This window comes from Mustela lutreola, chromosome 1 (genome assembly GCF_030435805.1).
Source record: "Mustela lutreola isolate mMusLut2 chromosome 1, mMusLut2.pri, whole genome shotgun sequence".
NCBI lineage: Eukaryota > Metazoa > Chordata > Mammalia > Carnivora > Mustelidae > Mustela > Mustela lutreola.
In genome coordinates, this window is record NC_081290.1 from 283,636,101 (window position 1) to 283,647,043 (window position 10,943).

Genomic DNA, 10,943 nt, shown 5'->3' on the forward strand with positions numbered 1-10,943 from the left:
AGGGCAGCGCTTCCTTCTCTGAAGGTTTTCCTGGAGCCTCTCCTCCCCCAAGCCCCCTGAGCATGCCCCCAGCCAGGGCTCAAAAGGAAACACACCCGTGAAGGTCATTAGTGAATATGTTTGGTTTTTTCTTTTCTTTTCTACCCCCCCACTTTTTTTTTTCTTAAGAAAGGAGTCACAGGACTGTGTTCTGGCCCGCAGGGCCCCCCCTGAGCAAGACTGTCCCAGGGTCTGGCCTAGTCTCCGGGTTCAGCCAGCGGCTGAGAGCCCACGGAGGTAGTCCCCGGCCAGAGGCAGCACAGCCCAGTGGTCGGTGCGCAGGGCCACAGGCACTCCGCCGGCCTGGGCCGCCTCCAGTCGCAGCAGCAGCCTCGAGTCTGGGGGCAGGCGGATGGCCACATGGTAACTGGTGGGGGGCTGGGCCACCACCACAAAGGGCTCCAGGTGGCGGGACACCAAGGCCTCCAGCCCCTGCGGCCCAAGAGGGCACCAGAGGCGACTCTCCGCGCCCTTTGGCAGGCAGGAGTCCCAGAGCTCCTCAAAGAAGCCCTGCTTGTCCCCGTCGTTGGGGGCCTGGGGGAAAGGCAGGAAAAGGTCCTCGAAGTTCACGGGCACGGGTGGCAGGTGGGCGTGGCACGTGAGGCCGGCGGGGGTGGCGTACAGGGCGCGCACGCTCAGCTGCGTGGGAGCCGGGAGCCGGGGCTGCAGCGGCAGGAGCAGAGGGCTGCAGGGGCGGCCCGGGCGCAGGCAGGGCACGTGGACCGCGTCCAGCGGCGCGTACAGCTGGCCTTGCACGCGGAAGCGCAGCTCGAGAGAGAACACGGGCTCCAGCACCTCCACCTGGAGCTGCAGCACCGGGCCCGGGCCCGCTGCTCTGCGGGGCCCCACACTTAGCCGAATCGGGGCCGGGGCCTCCTGCACCATCAGCACGGCGGCAAAGCCCTGGTTCTCGGCCACCAGCGAGGAGGTCAGTGCCGGTGCGGCCAGAGAGGGGCCCAGGGCCACCCCTAGCTTAGGCCCCGCCAGGTGGGCCAGGAGGATGTAGTAGAGCCGGGCATGGTCCCGTCCATCAGGGTCATCCAGCTGCCTGGCCAGTGCCTGCAGCAAGTCGGCCAGGCCTTCCCGGACACCCGCCCGCATCAAGGTCCGGCAGACCCTCAGCAGAGCCTGCTGGAGGCCCCAGTCTGTGCAGTGGGCCGCCGCAGCTCGCAGGAAGCCTAGGGTGGCACTTGGAGCATTCCCGTCGGCCACTTTCGCCAGTATCTTCAGGTGCCAACGAAGGGCCTCGTCTCTGCCGGCTCTGGACACCACCTCCTGCCGCAGCACCGCTCTCAGGGGCTCCCCTAGCTCGGGGCCCACCCTATCCAAGAGATCCACAAAATGGGGAGCCAGCGCAGGCCGGGCTCGGTATAGCTCGGCCAGCCCGTGGGTCAAGGGCGTCAGCACCAGAGGTTGCGTGGCTAGGCAGCGAACGACCAGGTAGGAGGCCTGGAAGCAGAGAGCAGCCAAGGCCCGGGGGCCCCCATCCAAGGCTGCCCTCTGGCGCAGGCCAGCCAGCAGCTCCCCTAGGTAACGCTGGGGGCTCCAGCCCTGGCCTTTCTCCTCTTCTTCATCTTCGGCACAGAGCAGGCACAGCAGGTGCAGGCGGGCCAGGAGAGCCATCGGGTCATGAAGGAGACTGGGCAGGAGGCTGCGGCCCAGCCGGGGCCCCAGCAGCAGGGGGGCGGCCTCCTCCCCAGCAGGGCCTAGAGGGCAGTTCTCAGGGAAGCTCAGCAGACAGTGCAGGTAAAAGAGGTGGGCGGGTAGGGGCAGGGCGGGGTGCTGGGCGGCCAAGGTGAGCCTGCGGAGCAGCAAGGCCTCATCCTGGGCTGTGAACAGGGCTTCGCCAAAGGCCGCCTTGAGTGCCAGCACCGCATGCAGGAGTGCCAGCTGGGCCGTGCCCAGCAGCCGTACCAACTGTGGCTTGAAGAGCACTGGCGGCTGTCCCCGGAGACCCCGCAGAGCCCAGCCCAGAAGCCACAGAAGCTGGGCCTGAGCCACAGGAGTGAGTAGGTAGGAGGAGTCCAGAAGCTGGGCCACAGCAGCCCGCAGCTCCCGGGCCTCCTCAGGACTGGGCTCCAGCACTGCAAGGCCACACTCCTCGTCCTCGGCTGCCGGCCAGCTGGGTGCCTGAGGCTGTGGGTGGGCACCCCCCTCCTCAGCTAGTGCCCAGTTCCAGGGACCACCTGGGGTGGGCGCATCTCCGGCCACGAGCAGGCCCTGCAGTCCGGCCTTGGCCTTGGCCCGTATCACCAAGGCGTTGCGCAGAGCGAGTGCCAGCAGCAGGCTGAGCGGCTGGACCGGGCCTTCCTGCCCCAGCAGGCGCCGCAGCAGCCCCAGGCAGTCCCCCAGCAGCCCAGGCTTGCAGCTCTCCAGCTCCCGTAGGCACTCACAGGCCGTGGCCTGTAGGGGGCGCTGCTCCGAGGCGGGGCCAAAGCCTCGCCCCAGATCGCGGCCAGAAGCCAAGCCAAGAAGTAGTGGCAGGAGCCGGCGGGAGGCTCCCGAGGTGGGGCCCAGCGCGTCTCCGGCCGCCAGGACTGTGGTGGCCGCCAGCAGCAGGGGCCGCCGCAGGGCTGAGGGCCGTGGGGGCAGAAGGACCAGGGTGTCCAACAACGAGGTGGCCGCTGCCTCGGCTGCAGCAGCGTCCGGCCACAGCTGGGCTGGGTACTCCAAGCTCAGAGCCAGCAAGGAAACCTGGGGATGGGAGATTTAGGTGGGAATCACGAAAATGTGGTTCGAGCGCGGGGGTGCTGAGGTGACCAGATGGCCCAGGGCGGGGGGATGCACGCAGGACCTACCTTGGTCTGTTCGCTCAGCTTCTCACTTCTCAGTTCGATCAACAGGTCACGACCCAGATCCTCACCCTCGGGACCGGCCATGAAGGCGGACGGGCTGGCCCGGAAGGCGCCCAGGCGCTGGGCCCAGGTTTCCCGGCTCGGGGGTCCCATGGTGCCGCACCCAGGTCCCTGCGAAGAAGCGAAGGAAGGTCAGGCCCGCGGCCGCCAGAGGGCGCGCGAGCACCTGCACGCACCCCGAAGGGGCCGCCGTCACCCCAGGGCCGCCTCGCAAATCCCAGCCGCCCCCTGCCACGCGCAGACGCCAGCGGGGGACCCCGTGCCCGGACCCCGAGATAAAACCGAGAGGTCTCGGGGGCGACGCCGGAGCGGGCAACCAAGGGTCCCCGCGGGGCAGGGCCGCCGGCGCCCGGTGCGTGCCGAGAGCTCATTACGCCGCCCGCCCGCTGCCCGCACCGAAACCACAGCGCCGCCCCGGCCCCCGGCGCCCGCGGTAACGGGCCGGCCGCTCTCACCGCGCCTGACTCAGCCGCCGCGGGCGCTCGGGCCGGCCGGCTCCTTCCGGGCGGCGGCGCGCGGCGGGGCGGGGCGCGCGGCGCGTGGGCGGCGGGGGCGGGGCCGTAACGGGGCCACCGCCTCCCCTCCCGCCCCGCCAGCAGGTGCCGACTCGCCGGTTTCGCTGGGGCTGAGTAACTGTCCCGCTGCGTGCGGGGCCCCCCTTCCCCGAAACCGCCTCAGGCCCGGGCAGAGGCGGTGGAGCTGGGTGGGCCCAGGCTCCCGGATGCCGGGGTTCGGTCCGGGCGGGGGCCGCGATCCCAGAGCCTTCCGACAGCCCGGGCCCGCCGCGCCCGCGAGGATGGCCACCAGCCCGTCCCCCCTTGCCCACCTGCCGGCGTCCGGGCTCTCCGCACCCTGCGGAGGGCGTGGGGTGCGGGTCTCCGGGCTCCCAGGGTGTCCGCTGGGGGGTGTGCAAGGTGCGGTCCCAGAGCGCCCGCAGGAAGTGCTCCTCGCAGCCCCGGCCGAACCGGTCGGGCGGGCGCCTCCGGGCTTGGCTTCGCTTCTCCGACGCCGGCCCCGGCCACCCCCCCCCCCCCCCCGGCTGGGCTTGGGGGCGCGGAGCCGGCGCCGGGGTCACCGCGGGCGGAAGCTGCTGACCTTTGTCTTAGGCCATACCAATAGCTGACAGTCGGCAAGGGCTGTGGCAGCCTAACCAGGGTAAAGCTGGCAGGGCAAGGCCATAATCCTGGAGGAAGCCGGAAAACAACGGGATGCCGACGTGCAGAGTGGCAGGGCCGGGTGGATCACAGGGCTCGCGGCAGGCCTGGCACGGACCTGGAAACGGAGACTTCGCCACTAAAGACCTCGGGCCAAGCGGTGCACCAATCCAGCACTCTTGGAATTCCAGAGGGCAGGATCGGAGCTGTTTGGCCACACTCGGGGGTCGCCTGTAGCTCCCAGAGCAGTATCTCCTGGGCCCGGAACCGCAAGGGCGGATGCCCCATTGACCGCTGGCTTCCGTGGCCCAGAACTGCCGGCGTCCAGGCCCCACAGGCTACAGTAAAGCCTTTAGCTCTAATTAGCCAGCTTTGAAGATGAAACAGACCTGAGCCCCCATGTTCTGGCTGCTGCCAACTCGTTTCTCTCCTTTCTCCAGGCTCCGCAGGCCCCTCCCCACCCGTCCTGCTGCCCACCAGAGGGGAGGTGGAAAAGAGGCTCTCTGGGCGCCGGCGGTGCCAGGGATGCCAGGGGGATGGAGACAGGGACCCGCCCCGAGGGACAGGTCCAGCTGGAAAGCCCGGTCCCAACTCTGGCTCTGGCTCCATAGTTGACTCACAGGCGGCAGCCCCAAACCACTTCCCTCTAGGTGCCTCAGTTTCCCCATCTATAAAATGGGAGTGCTGACTCCCGCCCAAGAGACTGTGGGGTGGGGCAGCCCGGCTAATTAAACCTAAGATGAAAGAGGCCAGGATGAGAGCAGCCCTGGGAGGGAAGGCAGCTTGGGGGTAACAAGGAGCCTGTCTGGTTTCCCTGTCTGGGGCCCAGAGGGTGCTGATAACCACAGGCCCCTAGACCTCACCACTCACAGGGAGAGAGGAATGATTATTAAACCTCTTTTTACAGTTGGGGAGACAGGCTTCAAAGGGTCAGGAAGTCTGCCACTGGCTTTGGCCCGCATTTAGCCTCTGACCTTCAGCAGCGTTTCTGAGCTTTGGCTTCTTAGGGCCAGGGGTCTGGAAGGAGGGAACCTGTGTGTGGTTCCCGATGTGGTGGGTGCATGCACACGACTCCCAGGCTCACAGCCACCCTGGGGTACCCAGGGATGGCTACCATGCCCAGATGAGAAAACCAAGGCTCGGAGAAGTGCAGTCACTTGCCCCAAGTCATAGAACCTCTAAGAGGTAGAGGCTGGACCTCAGCAACAGCCCCCTACCGCCCCTGATGCCTTCCTTCCACATCAGCTACCCTCAGCCCTCGGAGGGTGTCCAGGTCCTGGGATGGGCTTTCCCCTTACCTGCCTGCCCAGATGTCCCTGCCCTGTTCCCCTCTAGGATGGCGGCACTGGTCTGTCCCTGGCACAGGCCAGGCAGAGAGTTAAGCTCAGCCCGTCAGCACTGCGCACGATCATTCCAAGTCTGCAGTCAGCGGGCCTGCCGGGGAAAGCGACCCCCCAGCCAAGAGGGCCCAGGTGTGGGCTGCAGCCAGGTAGCGGAGCAGCGAACTCCCCCACTTGAAGTTCACACCTCATTCCTTCTCTTTCTGCTGAGTTTCCAGCCTCCAGGGTGTAGCCCAGCTCCTGGGAGATAGACACAAGGCTTGGAAAAGGGAAAGTCAGTTTTCTGAGGGGTCCTGAGCCTCAGTTTTCTCATCTGTAAAATGGGGACATGGCCAACCCATCTTCTCAGCACTGGGTGCTCCCTGGGGATACAGAGATGTCTTAAAAAGAACACCTCAATAGGCAAATCCGTAGAGAGCAGAGTAATGGATGCCAGGAGCTTGGGGAAGAGAGAAATGGGGAGTGACTGCTCATGTATACAGCGTTTCTTCTGGGGTGATGAGAATGTTCTGGAAGACCGTGGTGATGGCTGCACAACTCTGTGAAGATACCAAATCCCCTGAAGTGTATACTCTGAAAAGGTGGGTTTTATGGTCTATGAATTGTATCTAAATAAAACTACTAAAATGGTGTTAAAAGAAAAGCGGTCCCTTATATACAGAACACAAGACGCGGGAGGGGGACAACAAACAGGACAAATAAAAACTTCACAAAGGAAAAGATGCTGCCAGGAAAACAGGACGGGGTAATGGGTGAGGCGGTGGGGGTGGGGGACACTTGGCTGAAACCTGAATGACAAGAGGTAAGCAGTCATCGGGTGGAGAAAAGCCACCTGGGAGGAGGCACAGCGGAGGAGAGGTCGGAACAGGACCAGGCTCTGGCCCGCCGGGAGGATGGCGGGCACCCGGCGTGCTGGCGCGCGCAGAACCAGCAGGAATGGTGAGGCCAGCGGTTGGGAGGTCGGGAGGGGCCAGAGTGCATCAAGCCCCCAAGATGTTATTCCAGCTGCCATGGGAGCCATGGGAGCCACGGGAGGTCTTGGGCTGGGGGGAGACAGCTGGCTGGGTGGGGGGGAAGGGGCTTTCTGTGGCCTTGGCCCACGGTGGCAGCTGTGGATGGAGGTGTGGGCATATGCGGCTGATTTGGGCACCCCTGGGACTCAGCGGTGGGTAGATGTTAGGGTGACGGAAGAGGGGGGACAGATGACCCCAGGCTTTGGCCCTGAGTACTTGGTTCCAGTCTCCGCGGTGGGGAAGGCCATGGGAACTGAGGAGGGAATCAAGTCTGGCACCAGATGCGCAGCCACCGTGGAGAGCCTCACCTGGGTCCTTGGCCTTCTCTAGCAGGAACTTTTGGCTTCTCCCTGCACAGCTCCAGAGGCTCCAGATGGCCCAGAAATGCTCCTCCTCTGGCGACTGCCCCCTGCACCCCCCAGCTCCGGCCGAGGGAGCCTTCTGCCCACCTGGACATCGGGACAGTTGGGAGGCCCACGGGCAGGAACTCTGCAGAGGTGAAGGGGTCGGTGTCCTGACAGCACTCATGGTTGCTCAGGGGCCTGGCTGCCTCCCCGAGGCTATTGTTACCTGGCGCTGGAAAGGCCACTATGTGAGCCACACAGAGGCCTTGGTGGCCGTGGAACCATCAGCCTGCATGATGAGTCTATTTCCAAAGGCTGCTAGACTTCCGGCAAAAGCAAATCAACATCTCTTGACCTCTCTGAGGAACAGAGCTGGAACTAGGAGCCCCACTTTACAGATGTATAAACTGAGGTCCTGACAGGTTAGGTGGCTTGCCTCGAGTCCCCAGAGACTGAAAGTCTGGGGCACCCAAGTGTCCTCACAGCACATCTCATCTCCTGGGAGCCCTTCAACCTCCCTACTTCCCAGTCCCTGCCCTGCCTCTACCCTCTCCCGGCTTCCCTGCTGAGCCTTGTCTGGGAACAGGAAGGGGTAGTTCAAGACCTTCTCCATCTAACTCCTGCCCCAGCTCTTTCTAGGCTTCTCAGGCTGGGAGCCCAGCATTCAAGGCGGGAGCCAGCCTCGACTTTTCGGGGAGCACCGTCCTGGCTTGCTTGCTGGAGTTCTGCCTTCCTTCACTCTCCTGTCCCAACACTATGCCAACAAGAGAGGTCCAGAACACCTAGAATCAGAGCTCATGGCTCCCTTTGCAGATCGCCAAGGCCACCATCACAGCCCTGCTCGGATAGTAGCGTCCTTACCAGTCTCTCTAGTACTCCATTCTACCACAGCTTCGCACCATACGGAGCCTCATGCGACATGGCACAGCCGCCTCTTCAACCTCAGTTCCCACATCTGCCTTCCCCTCCCAATCCCACCTCGTCTTTTGTTTCATCTCATGACACTAGCCTCACTCCTACTCTGGGGCCCCAGGTGTCCTTCTGGGGATCTGGCTCTCCCGCCGGCTCGCCCAGCCGGCCCCTACCTCTTGTTCAGACCTCAACACCCCGACCTGTGACTATCCCATCGCCGAAGTCATGCATCGCACTTTCTTCTTTCCTTCTTTCTCTGTCTGCCTGGCACCACAGAATCATCAGTGCCAAGCAAATGGTGGGTGTTCGATATTTGTTGACTGAAGGAAGGAGTGAATGAATGACATCTGACACTGTGTGGACGGAGCAGAAGGAGCCTGCCCTCATGGAGTTCACAGGTTAGCTCGGTGTTTATCCAAGTTCATGCACATTGTCTCATTCTAGGGCGGCTCAGGAACCACAGACTACACACCAGCAGCCTATTGGGCAAATCTGACCTGCAATGGTATTTTCTTTGACGTGTTCCATGGGTTTTTTTTTAAAGATTTTTTTTTTTTGAGGGGAGCCTGGGTGGTTCAGTCATTAAGGGTCTGCCTTTGGCTTGAGTCACGATCCCAGGATTCTGGAATCGAGCCCTGCATCGGGCTCCCTGCTCTGCCAGAGCTCTGCTTCTCCCTCTCCCCCTCCCCCTGCTTGTCTCTCGCTGTCTCTCACTCTGTCAAATAAATAAATAAGATCTTAAAAAAAATTTTTTTGAGCCAACTTTAAAAAATTGGTCGATTTTACCTACAAACCTGGGTTTTTGGCTTCTTTTCGAAAATGGACGGATGTGGCCACACTGGGCTTCTTTGTTCAAATGACATGATTATTCGTGCCGCTTTAGACGGCCACGTTCTGCACCGTCCCTACGGCTCTCTCCATCTCTCCCTCCCTGACAGCCTGCGTCAGTTGCCTTCGGTCACTGAACCTGCCCTGTTGCTTTCCTTCTAATCAGTTTGCTTTGTATCCGTTACCTCTACCAAAAGTTGGAACATGAAAAGCTGAATGGGTCACACGAGTCAAGAAAAAGAGATATTCTTTCTTGCAACAAGTATTTATCCATAACCCACTCTGTGCCACATACAGCGGTGGATACTGGATACCAGAGATACTGCAGCAGATAGCATGGGTGATTATCCCTCCTGACACTGTGTGACATTCTTTCCACAAGTGGAGACAGTTGAGTTGTTCCTTACTAACCTCCTCCTCCCAACAAGAAAGGCTGTGCTTCTTGTGTCCGAGGTCATCTGTGAAGACTTAGTTTCCACTAAGCACCTACTGTGTAACAAGCCCTGGGCAGGGTCTGGCACAGCCGAAATGCTCAATAAATATTTGTTGACTTAATTGGCTAAATCTACTTCCTAGACACACTGTGTTGGAAAATGTTTCTCCAGGATTTATTCAAAAGGTAAGGTGCTCACTTCCCGCCAGTTGAACCAAAGGGTGCAGGTAATAAGGGAGGGGTGACAAAGTATGTTTGGGGTGCGCGAAGGCCCGCTGCCAGAGCCCACAGTGACCCCGGGAGGTAGGTGACAGGATGCCCAGGTGATAGACTAGGAAACAGGCTGGAAAGGAAAGGCCTTTGGCCAAAGTCACAAGCCCCAGGAGGGAGTGAAGGAGGAAGCCACCTGTTCCTGAAGTGCACACTCTCCCCGCCCACCTTCAGGGGCTCCTGGACCACCTATGGGGGGTGGAATGTAGAGGGCCTGCCCCAAGGTCGGCAGCCAGGCTTCTGCTCCCCTTTGACTCCTGACTTTTGGAATTGTGCGAATTCATTTATCAGACTCATTTCCTCTTAATCTGTTCCAGCAGATATTTAACACATGGAAAAGGTGTATGTGTGGTAGAGATCCTGAAATGTTTATTTTATATGGGGTAGACAGAGATCTAAAAAGAGGAAGGGGTCCCATTCCTGACCCCAGGACGCCAGCTGGTAAGAGAAGCCCAAAGTGTCACAGTAACTTGGAAAGCAACAAGCACTCCCGGGGTGGGCCTCCCTCCAGCTAAACCTGGGGGCTGGACAGAGTCTGTTGAACGGTTGGGGGTGGGGGTATAGGGGAGGGTGTGTGTCCCAGGCTGACCCTCAGCCGAGGGTGGGCTTTTGCCGGAAGCAGACAAGAGCCCTCTGCCTTGCAGGGGCTGAAACCAGGCAAAGTAGGTTGGGCACCTGAAATCTGGCTCTTTGGGACCAGGAATGAGGTGTTTGCGGGAGTGTGAGCCCCAGCAACAAAGGCGCTAAGGTCTTACGGATCTCAGTGGACTCGGAGAGGTTTAAACGCCCCTTCCTCCACGAAGCCCTCCTCCCTTCCCTGGCCAGAAAGCGGGCTGGGACGGGGACCGGCCACCGGCTCTCCGCGGGCACTCTCCGCTTGGTACAGTGGCCGCGTCGTCCCCGCGGGCCCGCCCACCGGCCTACGCGCTCCTGGAGCCTCGCGTGCCTGCCCGCACGGAGCCGGAGCCCAGCAAATACCACTTGTCTGAACCACGAATTGCTCAGCCGGGCCTTCGGGATCCGGGCCGCCTGGGTCCAGGCCCGGTTCAACAAGTGTGGGCGGGACCGCCCGTTCCCGCCCCACGGCTTCGCGCCTCCCCGGGCCGGGCCCCGTTGGGCGAGTTTCATGTCATCCCCCGCAGAGCGTGCGAGCGCGGGTGCACATAACGTTGCCCCCTCCCCTCCTCGGCTCCCCCCCGAAACTCCGAAGCTTCCGTTCGCGAAGCACTAGCTAGCGCTCCCGGCTGGGGGGGGGGGGGGGGCCCGGCGAGCGGGCGGCGGCCGGGCCGGCGGGGCAGCCGGGTGCTGGGTGCCCCGCGCCGGGCACCCCCCCCCTCCGCCCCCGCCCGGCCACCCCGCCCAGGCCGCGAGGCCACCTCACCGGCAGCGGAATGGAAACCGGTTCGACAGGTAACAAATAGGTGGGTTGTCACCGTTATTTCCCAACGCATGCGCCGTCGCTCCCCGGGACGCTCCAAGCTAATTAGCTCAGATCACCCCCCCACCCCGCCCCAGCCACCAACACACACCGCCGCGAGCCAATAAAGCGTGAACCCGTCCGTCCGGCTCGCACTTTAAGACTTCCCGAACAGCCGCGGGGGACGCCAGTCGAGCCGGGAGACGCTTACCTGCCGCTTCCCCGGCCGCGCGGTGCACCTGGCAGCAGGGGCCTCGGCCGGCACGGAGGGTGGCAACCGCCCCGCGGAGTGGGAGGCGGGCGCGCGCGCCGTCCCGGGCACGGTCTCCCCGCAGAAC

At 62.6% G+C, this 10,943-nt stretch overlaps 1 protein-coding gene across 4 annotated transcripts; it reads right to left on the bottom strand.

The window, feature by feature from the left end:
- Positions 1–114: 114 nt before the first annotated feature.
- Positions 115–10,906, bottom strand: AP5B1 (adaptor related protein complex 5 subunit beta 1). Of its 4 annotated transcripts, XM_059147402.1 has the most exons (4): positions 10,817–10,906; positions 3,721–4,166; positions 2,838–3,005; positions 115–2,733 (listed from the first exon to the last, which is right to left on the bottom strand). In XM_059147402.1, the coding sequence occupies exons 3-4, from the start codon at positions 2,985–2,987 to the stop codon at positions 250–252; spliced, it is 2,634 nt and encodes an 877-aa protein (XP_059003385.1). In that variant the 5' UTR covers positions 2,988–3,005; positions 3,721–4,166; positions 10,817–10,906; the 3' UTR covers positions 115–249. The 4 variants fall into 4 exon arrangements, with proteins under 4 accessions (XP_059003385.1, XP_059003393.1, XP_059003389.1 ...); XM_059147410.1 differs by lacking the exon at positions 10,817–10,906 and having other exon boundaries at positions 3,721–5,550; XM_059147406.1 differs by lacking the exons at positions 3,721–4,166; positions 10,817–10,906 and adding an exon at positions 3,350–3,436.
- Between the last annotated feature and the right edge of the window lie 37 nt (positions 10,907–10,943).